Raw genomic sequence first — 14,501 nt, 5'->3', positions numbered from 1 at the left:
CACTATACCACTCAAAAGCTTGGAGTCAGTATAAAGTATAATTATGTAATATAATGAAAAGTGATGAAAAAGACATTTATAACGTTACAAAATAGTTCTATTTCAGATAAATGCTGTTCTTCTGAACTTTCTATTCATCAGAGAAACCTGAAAAATTCTACTAAGCTGTTTTCAACATAGTAATAAATGTTTTTTTGAACAGCAAATCTGAATATTAGAATGATTTCTGAAAAATCATGTGACTGGAGTAATGATGCTAAAAATTCAGCTTTGAAATCACAGAAATAAATAACATTTTAAAATGTATTCAAATAGAAAACAGATATTTTAAATAGTAAAACTATTTCAGAATTTTACTGTTTTTGCTCTACTTTAGATCAAATAAACGCAGGCTTGGTGAGCTGAAGAGACTTCTTTAAAAAAAAAAGTTTAATTTTAGTAAGAGCTTAGTGATACATGTCACAATAGTAGTGATGTAATTCAATGACACTGTACTAATAATCATAGTTACCTTGACAGAGTACATAAAGGACATAATTCCAAGACATGAGATGCCACATATGATGCTGCAAATGGCTAGTCTGCGATGGTCTGTGTCCTTACAGATGTCATGACAGGTGATGCTGTGGGACTCAGCCCTCGGCTCAGGCTGTTCAAGTAAAGCATCCTCCACTTTCACTTCTTTTAGTTCTTCCTTAAACATCTCTGTTTAAAATTAACATAACAAATTGTCAGCATTGCAGTAATGGCACTTTACTTGTTGTATAGTGTACTTAATACTACAATGGATACAGTGTTATTCAAGTTCGAGTCAAGTTTCAAACATCAACCTGGTTTATTGAGAGAAAGCAGTGATTCTAGCTGGTTTAACTGGTTCTTGACAGTGATTTCCTGCTTTCAGTTTTACAATAGGGTATTTTTCTTTACATTAATAATATAATTCAAATTGATAAAAGACAGGTCAAAGCTAGAAGAAGAATATATGTATATTAGAACAATTTAAAAGGGGGTTTGCAACATCCCCTTAAAGCATTTCAAGTGAAGTGTGTTTGTATTGTCACTTATTGTGCTGGGGCTTGAAAAACAAGTATAGACAGAAACAGAGTCATGGTATGACAGTAACTGGCATCAGTATTGCTAGAGAGTGTTGACAGATCTCACTTGCTAGTTTTGGTTAGACTGTCACGATAAAAACAAATTCTCAGCAATGTAAAGTCTGCCTCCAGAAAGATGATAATCTTTCCGAAGGAACAAGCAAATCAAAAACATTCCAGATGAAACACAGTTATTTGAAACTAAAGCTCTCAGTACTTACAGACTCGCCCAGACTTGATCTTGAGGGGAAGAAGGGTCCAAAATTCCTCAGGTCCACTAGAGATGCAAAGGTAGTAATAACCAAATAGGCTTAGTGTTTTTGCTTGGAAAAAAACTGACTGGTGATCAATACTCTGCTAATTGCGCTTTCAGTTTGTGTAGTGACAGAAGTTCTAGTGTCCTTTGACAAAGATGTCACATGTCATTGTCACACTTGACTCGAGGCGACTTCCCATATGAACTTCCTCTTGTTGATTATATAGGTGAAATGTTTGGTTCAGCTTCTTTAGCTCCAGTTTCGCCCTCTGAGGAGGTAGACAGAGTGTGAAAGAAACGCTTTGAACGATCAGCTACAACAGAGTGACAGAAGGAAACACCACACCTCCACATTTTTTTTCAATGTTCCCTCCCACTTCTTATTCACTTCTACTCAGCTCGAAGTACTTCGTGCACTTGCATTCTTTCGGTCTTACGTTTATCGGTCTGTATACCACACCTTGTTGCCCCTGTGAATCATGAGGAGCTTCTGAAGACTTTGTCACACAGAAGGGTTGACTTCATGACACACTGTCTGCTGTTACTCATTCCCTCTCTTACTTCTTTCTCTCTCTTTCTATTTACGCAATCACAGACTCACAAGAAGCAAGTTCATGACATGAAGCTGAGGCCCCTGCAGGGCTTGTGTTTGTAAACAGTGATTGCATGGTGTTAGATCTCTTAATTGGGCAGAAATGTTGAGCAGCTGCATGATTTAATATCAACGGTCTTTGACAGATTGAAAGAACAAAAGCATGTTGAATATTTTTAATGAAAAAACAGTAGACAGGATCTGAGAATTAGATTTATGTCTGTATTTTCAGGGTCAGGCATGCAGATATATAACCTGATACATCAGATACATCCCATGTGTCCAAATATGGAGAAACTCACCTCACTTGTGTTTTTTCCCTAGAAGATTTACTTACTGACTCCAAGTTCCCCCATTGTCCCCAGCAATATTCAGTGGTCCAGTTGTTTGTGACTTACCTGAGGGGATAAAAAAATGCATTTTGTACCTGATAAAATGTTTTAGAGCTGGGCATAAATAGTATACATATATGACCATGGTTCACAAAACCAGTCTTAAGTAGCACAGGTATATTTGCAGCAATAGCCAACAATACATTGTATGGGTCAAAATTATAAAATCAATAGGATATCAAGTAAAGATCATGTTCCATGAAGAAATTTCCTACTGTAAATATATCAAAACTTCATTTTTGATTAGTAATATGCATTGCTAACAACTTTATTTGGAAAACTTTACAGGCAATTTTCTCAATATTTAGATTTTTTTGCACCCTCAGATTCCAGATTTTTAAATGGTTGTATCTCGGCCAATTATTGTCCTATCATAGCCATACATCAATGGAAAGCTTATTCATTCAGCTTTCAGATGATGTATAAATACCAATTTCATACATGATGTATAAAATTCAATTTCTTATGACTGGTTTTGTGGTCCAGGGTCACAAAGCAATATAGCAAGTTAAGTCAGTAAGTAAATACAACTTAAAAATGTAATATATATTCAAAAATGTATAAAAGACTATAGAATTGTAAGATTTTATTAATTTAATATTACTTTTCCAAGTCTTGAAACATAACCATTTTATAATTACACCATTTCACATGTACATGATTAGAATCTTAGTTGAGGGGGTGAATATTAAGTAATAAAGTAATAAAATAATATTTATCTTGTTGTTTTAGCTTATTTTAATTCTTATTTTGTCGTATTTTAAATCATTTTAAGTCATATTGAGAAGTTTGCTGACCACTGATACTACTGCTACATACAGTTGAAGTCAAAAGTTTACATACATCTTGCAAAATCTGCAAAAGGATCATTATTTTACCGAAATAAGAGGGATCATAAAAAATGCATGTTATTTTTTATTTAGTAATGACCTGAATAAGATATTTCAGATAAAATATGTTTACATATAGTCCACAAGAAAAAATATTAGTTGAATTCATAAAAAGGACCATGTTCAAAAGTTTACATACACTTGATATTTAATACTGTGTTGTTACCTGAATCCACAGCTGTTTTATTATTTTTAATTTTTAATTCTTTTTTAGTGATAGTTGTTCATGAGTCCCTTGTTTGTCCTGAACAGTTAAACTGCCTGCTGTTCTTCAGAAAAATCCTTCAGGTCCCACAAATTCTTTGGTTTTTCTGCATTTTTGTGTATTTGAACTCTTTCCAACAATGACTGTATGATTTTGAGATCCATCTTTTCACACTGAGGACAACTGAGGGACTCATATGCAGCTATTACAGAAGGTTTAAACGCTCACTGATGCTCCAGAAGTAAAAAACATGCATTAAGAGGCAGGGGTGTAAACTTTTGAACTGAATGAAGATATGTAAATATTCCTTATTTTGTCTAAATATCTTTTTGTACTGCCCTCCAGAATCTACAGAAGATACTTACATGTTTCCCAGAAGATGAAATAAGTCAAATTTACACAGATCAAAAAGTTTTCACCCCCTGGATCTTAATGGATTGTTTTTCCTTCTGGAGCATCAGTGAGAGTTTGAACCTTCTGTAATAGTTGCATCTGAGTCCCTCAGTTGTCCTCAGTGTGAAAAGATGGATCTCAAAATCATACAGCCATTGTTGGAAAGGGTTCAAATACATTAGAAATGCTAAAAAAATCTAAGAATTTATGGGAACTGAAGGATTTTTTTCTGAAAAATGTCAAATTCAACTCTGTGATGCTTCAGTAAATTTCAGTGTAATTGTATGTCAGATTTGCTCTGACCTGTTGTTCTGTAATTGTCTTTATCAGATACTCAAAGAGACATGCACACACTAACACTGGCTTGTGAAGGTCAACTATTCTGGGTTGAGCTGACACATTAACAGAGACAGACATTGAGGTCAGGAGTGGCCAGACAGCTTAAAAAAGCAACACTGGATAATTCTCTCCCTCTCTTATTTTTATTGTGAATTTAATTAAAAGAAAGCAGTAAGAAAACTAAAAGAAAAATGCAGCTGCAGGAATTCATACAGAACAAAAATTAAACAAAGTGTAATATTACAAGCAAAATTAAATAAATCATTATGTATGACGTAACCACGCAAATGAGGAAATTAAGAGAACAAAACGACTACTGCAGGCGTTATAGGCAGTCATTAGTATAATACAATCTTCTCACTTATTCTTTTATGGTCCTGATTGCGCTTACGTAAAGTTCCATGAGCCAATCAGAAGCCGCAACATCTCATGACGTAGCGATACAGTCTAAACACGGAAGAAGGCTACGTGGTAAAGGTGGGCGATTCCAATAAAGTCTATCGAAACGCAAGCAGAAACTCGTTTAGGTTATAGTCATTTTAGTCCTCAGCGTGTTAAACTGCACAGCGTGGCAACATATAGGAAACACTATTGTATTCATAATAATGTGCATGAGGTGCAATGTGTGAGACTGCTGTTACAGTTGACTGTGAAAATTCAAAGTTAAAGACTTAAGGAAAAGTTGCTGGTTTTGTTTTATATTTAGTTTAGTGGTTCGTTTGTTTTTAAAGCACGCGTGTTAACTTGTTGTGCAGATGGCAGAGATGGACGACTGTGAAGGGGTGATTGCCACAGAGCGTTATGGCTCTCAGGAGTCATGGAAATACCTGTTGAAGGATGGGAGGATGAAGAGACAGAAGGATGCAGTGGACGGCAGACTGGCGGGAAATTCAATATCTGGCGTGTTTAAAGTGCGTGAGTCTTTCAGAGACTATACGTCAACTCTCTGAGACATCACTAACTGCTCTCTTCTCTCCCAGAGTGTTTTCCTGCCACAGGGGTATCCTGAGAGTGTCAGTGAGGATTACTTACAGTATCAGCTCTGGGACACTGTACAGGTACATGTCCCGTAGATATGACACTCATGTAGTGTCACATGACCTCTCGGAAATCATTCTAATATGTGACTCTGGACCACAAAACCAGTCATAAGCAGTGTTGTGGGTAACGCATTACAAGTAACGCAAGTTACGTAATAATATTACTTTTTACAAGTAACTAGTACTTTTTAATCGACAAGAACATATCTGAGTTACTTTTTCAAATAAGTTACGCCAGTTACTTTTCCCCCCCATTTATTTATTAAAAGCTCTCCTGTCCCCATGTTGAGAGAAATTGTAAGATGTTGCCTTAGTTTTACAATAAATGTGAACAAATACAGATACAGTATTTCTCAAAATGAATAAAAACGGTGAAATTCAATGCAAACCTGCAATTATTAAATATGTTAAATAATACAAATGTCCTTTATATATTTAATCCCATTTTATTAACCGATGTCTTTGCTGCTGATCTTCGATGATCCAATTCATCCATACTAATAAGCAAAAATTACTGACATTTTTTCTTCTGCGGTCTACTGTACAGACATGAATTGACTTTTCTCTAAGCCTTCTCTAAGGGTTTTGGTGTAAAAAGGCTTTTACATTTGCCAAAAATAGAACTTTTTATATTAAAAACAAACAAGCAAGCCCTGCCCAGATTTAAAAAGTAACGTAACACATTACTTTCCATATAAAGTAACTAAGTAACGTAATTAGTTACTTTTTTAGGGAGTAACTCAATATTGTAATGCATCACTTTTAAAAGTAACTTCCCCCGACACTGGTCATAAGTGTCCATTTTTCAACCTTGTTTGTTAGGATAGGACAGTATTTGGCTGAGATACAACTATTTGAAAATCTGGAATCTGAGGGTGCAAAAAAAATATCACTCAGTATTGAGAGAAATGCCTCCAAAAAATTTGCCAAATGAAGTTGTTAGCAATGCATATTACTAATCAAAAATGAAGTTTTGATACATTTATGGTAGGAAATTTACAAAATATATTCATGGAACATTGATTTTTGGCATAAAAGAAAAATCAGTAATTTTGACACATACAGTGTATTTTTGGCTATTGCTACAAATAAACCTGTGCTACTTAAGACTGGTTTTGTGGTCCAGGGTCACATATGCTGATTTGGTATTTATGAAACAATGTTGAATCAGTTGTGCTGACCTCCCTGATATATATACTAACTTGTGTAACTGTGTTTTTGCTTTCCAAGGCATTTTCCAGCTCTCTGTCTGGCACACTTGCTACCCAGGCTTCACTGAGGGGTGTTGGGGTTGGAAATCAAGAAGCAACGGTTGCAGCAGCTACAATAACGTGGCTGCTCAGGGGTATGTGCACAAATTACAGATGTTTATTTCTTGAAAGCATACTTTTCGCATAATTTTCTCTGTTTGCTCAGATGGAACAGGGATGCTGGGAAGAATACTTTTTGCCTGGCTCAAAGGGTAATATTTGACTAGCCATTCAGTTTATGAAGACATTTTGTTTTGTAGTACTTAATTGTGACCTTGTATTTCAGGAGCAAGTTAGATTCTGAAGCCAAAAAATGGAGGTAACGGTATACTAATGACCTTAAGAGTTTTAATTTGTATAAACATTTTTTTTTTTTTTTTTACATAATAAAGTCTTGTCTTTTCAGGCTCTTTGCTGACATTCTTAATGACGTGGCAATGTTCATAGAGATTGCAGCCCCTCATTTCCCTCCTTTTTTCACTCTAATTGTCTGTATTGCTGGGATATTTAAGGTAAAATATTAACAGCAACTTCCTCTAAACCTTAAAGGGATAGTTCACCCAAAAATGAAAATTCTGTCAATAATTATGCTGCGTTCCAGGCAACCTGTTACTCGTGTTTTCCCAACCTTCTGCCCGTGAAAGTGCACCCGAATGGCAATCAAATCAAAAATCAATCAAAAACCTGCCTGGAACGCAGCATTACTCACCCTCATGTCGTTCCAAACCCATAAGACCTTTGTTCATCTTCAGAACACAAATTAAGATATTTTTGATGAAATGTGTTCCACTATCTTTATCATTCCAGTCCATTGTAGGAGTTGCTGGAGGAGCAACAAGAGCGGCCTTAACCGTCCATCAAGCTCGGAGAAACAACATGGCTGATATCTCCGCCAAAGATGGGAGCCAGGTTTCTATTCTCCTCCTCTCCTTTGCTAGATGATAATTTTCCTAATTTCTCTCCCTTGAATTTTCCCCTCTTAGTGTGGGAAATCGAAGTCAATATGCGTGTGAGTGGTTTCATGTGTCAGTGTATGATTTCTCAGCTTTTTTGTCCTCACAAGGAAACCCTGGTGAACCTGGCAGGCCTGCTGGTCAGCCTGGCCCTCATCCCGCTTGTAACAGATAACCCATTGTGAGTTACACCCTGATATGTAAGCCACGCTCTATGTGAAGTGTGTCGCACATACTGTACTGATTTGGGCTCTTTCATTCAGGTTGACGTTCATCCTGTTCTTCCTGTTCACTGTTCTCCACCTGTTTGCCAATTACAAAGCAGTTCGCTCTGTTGTCATGGAAACCCTTAATGAGGCTCGCTTATCCATAGTCCTTCATCGGTACCTCCTTCAAGGTCAACTGCTCAGTCCAGCGGAGGCCAATCAGAAGGAGCCTGTGTTCTTGTGTATGGCCTTAAAGCCTGATTACATTTTAATGCCTTTCTTGTTTATTTAATATGATTCATTGTGCATCTAATTAACAAAATCGCATTCCTCTTTGCAGCACTTGGAAGCACAGTTCCCATCAAGCTGGGTGTGAAGCTTGGAGACATTATTCAGGAGTCTGTTTATCTGCTATTATATAATCAAAATATATCATTGTTGTGAAAACTGTTCAGATGTTTTGACTGTTAAAATGATTTCATTTTGACTTAAAGGCCAGGAGAACTGCAGCTGGCATTGAAGAATAACAGCAAACCGTATCTCATTGGAATCAAAAATGGTACAATTCCCCAATTCTGCTATATAAACTGAGGTCAGACATAATAACATGATCTAAAATGATACTCTGGAATTTATGCTTAGCTATTACTCGGCTTAAACAGTAATGACACATATATATATATATATATATATATATATATATATATATATTTTTTTTTTTTTTTCCTAGGTACTGTCTGTGTTTGTCTGGGAAGCGATGCTTCTGTGCATGATGAAATCATGGCAGCATGTCAGGCCTTGTGTCTTCGTTCTGTGCTGCGCAATGATTCCTCTATGGGTGGTGCGCTCAAGCAGCTCTCCAACACTAAAGGTAAGTACTTGTTCAGTTGCAATAAAAGAAAGACCTTTGTTTCAAGTTTAGATGCGCAGTACTGTTTACACTTGCTGATCAACAATGGTAACCGCTTTTTATATCTAAGTCAAGATAGATACCATATTTAAATTATTGCAGATGAAGGCTTATAGACGGATTTTTTTCAGCACATACTGTATGTATTTTAACAACTTTTTTTCCTTCTGATTTTTTTTATTTTTTTTTGTCAGCGGAACATGTTAACAGTTTAACAAGAGCACAATCCATTGAATGCACTGTACTTCTGTTCTCCACAGCCTTGTTATCATTTCTGTCAAAAATTAAATATGGTGCCACACTAAGGTCTCTGACACTGTTTTTTCCCCAGACCCATGGGAGTTAGTATCACAGAGTCATAAGATGATTGATCAAATTTTCCAGACATTCCTGAAAGGTAAGTGTAATGTATGTTGTAATAAAGTTTTGCAAGGAGAGACAAAAAGAAATGTTTTTTGCAACCCTTTCTTTTGTTTATCTGTCAGAACTTGATCAAGCAAAGTGGCATACAGACTGGACGCTATTGGACTGGAACGAGTGGCGTGTGGAATGGAGAAAAAAGAGAAACTGAAGCTAATTGCTATGAAAGAAATTGAATATTTTTGTTTCCACTTTGAAACATCTGTGTTTTAAATGGTTTGCAAGAGCTCAGCTGCAGAGCTGAAAGTGTGCAGATTTATTTCAGTGTCTTAAATATGCCATACAAATAAAAACAAAAAGGAAAACAGGGTTGGAGGAGTAAATCAAGTATTTTGAACAGTGGGGCCTGGCTGGTTTTGCTGCTGTTTAAACTTTTAGGATTACTAGAATTTTTTTTTAACTTTTTTTTAAATAAATATTATTCAGTAAGGTTTCCTTAAATTGATCTCTTTGAACATTTATTAAAGAATCCTGAAAAAAAATAAGCATCTCAACTGTGTTTCTGAAGGATCATGTGACACTAAAGAAGTAACTGCTGAAAATGCTTTGACCACAGGAATAATTTACATTTAGATTATATTTAAATAGGAAACTGTAATTGTAATATTTCACAATGTTACTTTTTTATTGCATTTTGATCACATAAATGCAGCCTTGCTGATAACAAGACTGTGTTCAAAAATGTTATTTTAGTGTTTTTTCTCACGTTTTTATACCAAAAAAGTCACATAAGTGAACAAAAGTACGGCTGTAAATCCAGACAATATTGAAGAAAACAAGAAATCAATTAGAATTATGCCACATATCATGATAATACATGTATGTCGTATTTCACTGATTCTGATTGATATTTATTTTAATTCAATTTAATGGAAACAGTTGGCAACACATTATATTAAAAGTGGAGAAAAACAATCTTAAAGGGATAGTTCAACCAAAAAATGATTATTCACCCTTACCTTACGTCGTTCCAAACTCGTGAGACCTTGGTTCATCTTTAGAACACAAATGAAGGTATTTGTGATTAAATTCGAGAGCTCTCTGACCCTGCACAGACAGCAAGGGTACTACCACATTTAAGGTCCAGAAAGTTATCAAGAACATTGACAAAACAGACCATGTGACATCAGTGGTTCAACTGTAATGTTATGAAGCTACAGGAATACTTTTTGTGCGCAAGAAACTAAAATAACCTTATTTAACAATTATTACACAGGGTTCCCACATATTGGTTAACTTCATATTCAATGACCTTTCAAGGACTTTCCAGGTCCAATACCCTTATATTCAAGGACTTAATGTGGGGACACATTTTAAGTGAGAGCAAGGTTACATTGTGTTACCTTGTAACATACATTGTTACAGGTTTCATGTGTCAAACACCTATGCAAATAAACACTTTATTTGAACTTCACAGCCTATTTTTGGAATGTTTCATGGTGTCTGTGAAACGTTGAGGTACCACCATAGTAGTTTCGTGCACACACGAACATCAAAAATGTAATGTGTAAATACACGTAACTAATGTAAATCAAGCAAGCTAGTATGCATAGGCCACAAAGTTTTGGCAAAATAACACATTAGAAGACTGGAGGGACTAATATGGATTTTTTTCCAGAAAACTTTCAAGGACTTGTATCTCTGTATGTTTATTTTAAAAAACTTTCCAGGGCCGTGAATTTTTTTTTCACATTCACAAACTTCCAAGGATTTCAAGGACCTGTGGGTACCCTAAATATAGCTTCCTAAAATTATGGTTAAACCACTGATGTCACATGAGCTATTTTGTCGAATTTCTTGATACCTTTCTGGACCTTGAAAGTGGTAGGACACTTGCTGTCTATGCAGGACCAGAAAGCTCTCAGATTTCATCAAAAATATCTTAATTTGTGTTCCAAAAACAAACGAAGACCTTACAGGTTTGGAACAACATAAGGGTGAGTAATTAATGGCAGAACTTTAATTTTTAGGGGAATTATCCCTTTAATAGTTTAGGGGAACTAACTGTTTATTTTTGTTTGTTATGTAATGATTTTGTTGAATGATTCAAAGTTGACATGCAAAATGTGACCCTGGACCACAAAACTAGTCTTAAGTATCAATAGCCAAAAATACATTGTGGTATGGGTCAAAATGTTTGATTTTTCTTTTCTGCCAAAAAATCTTTAGGATATTTTATTGTAATATTGAGATAAAAAAATATATTTTGTAAATTGCCTACTGTAAATGTATCAAAATGTAATTTTTGATTAGTAATATGCATTGCTAAGAACTACATTTGGACAACTTTAAAGGTGATTTCCTCAATATTTAGATTTTTTTTGCACCCTCAGATTAAAGATTTTCAAATAGTTGCATCTCAGCCAAATATTGTTCTATTCTAACAAACCATACATCTATGGAAAGCTTATTTACTCAGAATGACTTATGACTTTGAGGCCAGGGTCACAAATGATAAAAATGCCAGCAAAGGTAAACGCTGTGAATTTGAAGCTCACAGCACCGCTCCATAATGAACCTTCCTCAAGTGTCTTCTGAGATTCTCTGTTCGGTTGAATCTGCGTCCACAGAGCGAACAGTTATATGGCCTTTCTCCTGTATGAATGCGCTCATGCTTTTTCAGATCGGCTAAACGACTGAACCTGAACTTGCAGCACTTGCAATCAAAAGGTCTCTCATTTGAATGGCACACGAAGTGCGCTCCGAGGCTGGAGGACGTTGCAAACGTCTTTCCGCAGACGTGGCAACTGTGCAGAATCTCCCTGCTATCACTAACACTGGGAGTGCTGTGGATGCCCCCCGTTTGGACCATATTCTCCACTCGTGACCTGAGAATGTGTTTGGAAGCAGGATTTGGTAATTTACTTGATTGGTTATTATAGTGAACAATGTCACTGGAAAAAGGGAAGACAGGCAACAGGTTGTGTTCGTTTGCTAAAGGAAGCTCCTGCATGTGAACTACAGGTGCTTGTGTTGTCAAATCATCTGTTTGTTCTGTAACAGAACATTCCAGAGGCTCAAGTTTAGATTCCTCTTTGATTCTGTTTGAGCCCTGTGGTGTCTCAATGTTGCTGGTCGCTGGACTCTCTCTGCTGCCAGACGAAGGGTTTGAGATTCTTCTTGGAGGGCTACTCCTTACCCTGGAGAGGGGTCTTTGCTTCTTCAAGGAAAGGTCACAGGTCCCTTGCAGAGACTGATCTCTGTTGTCTACAGTAATCTCATCTAAAACCAGCTTTATGTGAACAGGACTGTCACTCAGACATTGTGGCTGCTCCGTCTGCTTGTTTACAGCTAAATCTCCATAATAAATGAGATCTTCCTGCGCATGATCTTCCTCCACTGAACGAGGCTTGTCAATGGGAAAAGAGACTTTAAGGACTTCACCTGAAAATATAAAAGATGATGATTACTTGTAAGTAAGCAGACAAGTTAATTCCATAACTATTAGCTCTTTATAATCTCACTTGAATCCACAGTCGTCCTCTCCTGGAGTTCTTTGAGCTTCTGCTGGAGGTTCTGGTTCTCCAGGTGTGTTCTGGCAGACTCTTTCTGATACTCTAACACAGCCTGACCCATGAGCTGCAACACTTCCTGTACAGCAGCAGTGAGGAGCTCAGCTACATTCGTGACGAGAAGCTCCATCTGTGACATTTTGACAGGACCTGGTCAAAGAGAAAACAAGGGACTGTTATTATTTACTTAAACTGATGTTAAATAAAAGAAAATTATCTGAGAAAGGTCTTGTTTTGTCCATTGTCCATATAATTAAAATCAAAGGTCATCAAAACACCAAAGAATCATATTTGGTGTTCCACAGAAGAAAGGAAGGTTTTGAAAGGCATGTGGGCGAGTAAATGATGACAGACTGCTCATTTTTAGCTAAACGTTCTGTGTCTCTGAATCATAACAATGAATATAACAATAATAATACAGTGACTAATTGTGTTAAATTTAATTTCTGAGAATTTAACAGTGGCTTAATGTGACGTGCACTTTCTATGTTCGCGCGCTGGTCACTCAACACTCCACATTTTTTTAATAAAACGAATATTTGAGATTGTATTATAATTATATGACAATTAAAACGACACAATAACACATACCTCTCTGTTCTCAAGCGCACAAACAGACTATAATGAGACTACAGCGTCAACAAGGCAAACCGTAAACTACCGTCCGAAAACGAGAGGTTTCTCATATTTGTATCCTAATGCTTGGCCGTATTTAGTTGTTTTTCTTTTGGGAAATATCGAGACAGACTGATTATAATGACGTTTTAGTATCCGTGTTGTGGAAACGCACGTTGGTGACGTACTACTTCCTTTACTACGCTCGCGAACTGCTTCCTGTGTATGTTGCCAAATATTCAATAGCGTGTTACCTGTTTACTCTGCTTCTATGGTTACAACAACCAATAAACAATAACATATCCGTTTATGGTTAATCAGTTTTAGTAAACTGAAACTTGAAGAGAAACGCCTCAGGCTCATGTAGTTTCTTCCTGCTGGAAAAACAAACAAACAATAGAAACCGTCACAGAATAATGGTTTACACTAGAAATAACATTACAAACCATTAACTATGAACCATTAAAATAATTTAAAAAATGGTTTCCTTTAGTGTGTTTTGTGTGTCATTTTCCATTAGGATTTAGTGGTTTTAACAAGCCACCAATAGAAAGCAACCAAGTAGAGACTAAATAGGCACCATTACAGTTTCCAATTCCCATTGTAACTAGTAAAACTATTGCTAATTCTGTAATGGTTTCTACAGTTCTTTTCAGCGGGGTTCTGTGGAACATAAGATTATATTTTTAAGAAGTGTTTTTTAATGTTAAGAAAGAAACAAAGAACAGAAGAAACAAAGTCAGACAGGTTTGGAAGGAGACTGAGATTGCTCCTCTTAATGCTTCAGTTTACTACAAAACACTATGGCCCGGTTTCCCAGACAGGGCTTAGACTAAGCCAGGATTAGGCCATAGTTCAATTAGGACATTTAAGTAATTTTTATAAACATGCTAAGAAAAAAACATTACTGGTGTGCATCTTGAGACAAAATAAAGGCACTGATATATTTTAAAATCAATCAGTACAATTTTATTTCAGTTAAAACAACTCAGACTTACATTTTAGTCTAGGACTAGGCTTAAGCCTTGTCTGTGAAACCGGGCCCAAATGCTTCAAGTGATTAACCATAAACAGATATGTTACAGTTCATTGATTATAACCAAAGAAACAGTCAGCGTAAACAGTTAACAGCTATTGAATATTTGGCAACATACATTTCTGCTAAAAACAAACAAATAAACAAAAAAAAAAACAAAACAAAAAAAAACCCAGCTAAAACCAACCTAAGCTGGTTTGCTGGACTTAGCTGGTTTAAGCTGGTCTCCCAGCCTGACAAGCTAAGGAAGTGGCCAAAACCCCTTTAAGACCAACCTGCTGACCAGCGTTGACCAGGTAAGGCCAGGCTGGATGACTAAAACCAGTTAAAAAAAAAAAATGGTTGGCTGGTTTTAGCTGGTCGTCCAGCCTGGTCTTAGGTGGTCAACAGGCTGGTTT

General features: G+C 36.2%; 2 protein-coding genes and 1 long non-coding RNA gene across 4 annotated transcripts in view; 1 reads left to right on the top strand and 2 right to left on the bottom strand.

Moving 5' to 3' along the window:
- The window catches only part of LOC141331238 (uncharacterized), a 3,632-nt gene extending 1,840 nt beyond the window's left edge, over positions 1 to 1,792 (bottom strand). The window contains exons 1-2 of the long non-coding RNA XR_012355251.1: positions 1,316 to 1,792; positions 512 to 705 (exon numbers count right to left, since the gene is read on the bottom strand). This is a non-coding gene — a long non-coding RNA (uncharacterized lncRNA). The remainder of the gene's footprint in view (positions 1 to 511; positions 706 to 1,315) is intronic.
- A 2,809-nt stretch (positions 1,793 to 4,601) lies between these two features.
- On the top strand, positions 4,602 to 9,341 carry rusf1 (RUS family member 1). 2 transcript variants are annotated; one of them, XM_073835713.1, is made up of 15 exons: positions 4,602 to 4,638; positions 4,917 to 5,072; positions 5,142 to 5,219; positions 6,432 to 6,546; positions 6,618 to 6,663; positions 6,738 to 6,770; positions 6,858 to 6,963; positions 7,259 to 7,360; positions 7,515 to 7,585; positions 7,668 to 7,852; positions 7,951 to 8,008; positions 8,105 to 8,169; positions 8,341 to 8,481; positions 8,852 to 8,917; positions 9,006 to 9,341. In XM_073835713.1, exons 2-15 carry the CDS (start codon positions 4,917 to 4,919, stop codon positions 9,089 to 9,091), a joined length of 1,308 nt encoding a protein of 435 aa, XP_073691814.1. In that variant the 5' UTR covers positions 4,602 to 4,638; the 3' UTR covers positions 9,092 to 9,341. The 2 variants fall into 2 exon arrangements, with proteins under 2 accessions (XP_073691814.1, XP_073691886.1); XM_073835785.1 differs by lacking the exons at positions 4,602 to 4,638; positions 8,852 to 8,917; positions 9,006 to 9,341 and having other exon boundaries at positions 4,648 to 5,072; positions 8,105 to 8,202; positions 8,341 to 8,474.
- A 241-nt stretch (positions 9,342 to 9,582) lies between these two features.
- On the bottom strand, positions 9,583 to 13,212 carry LOC141331095 (uncharacterized). Its single transcript, XM_073836021.1, has 3 exons — positions 13,044 to 13,212; positions 12,405 to 12,602; positions 9,583 to 12,324 (listed from the first exon to the last, which is right to left on the bottom strand). The coding sequence occupies exons 2-3, from the start codon at positions 12,589 to 12,591 to the stop codon at positions 11,435 to 11,437; spliced, it is 1,077 nt and encodes a 358-aa protein (XP_073692122.1). The 5' UTR covers positions 12,592 to 12,602; positions 13,044 to 13,212; the 3' UTR covers positions 9,583 to 11,434.
- Between the last annotated feature and the right edge of the window lie 1,289 nt (positions 13,213 to 14,501).

This window comes from Garra rufa, chromosome 1 (assembly GCF_049309525.1).
Source record: "Garra rufa chromosome 1, GarRuf1.0, whole genome shotgun sequence".
NCBI lineage: Eukaryota > Metazoa > Chordata > Actinopteri > Cypriniformes > Cyprinidae > Garra > Garra rufa.
The sequence above is the reverse complement of the archived record's forward strand: the minus strand, read 5'-3'. Positions and strand labels throughout refer to the sequence as shown.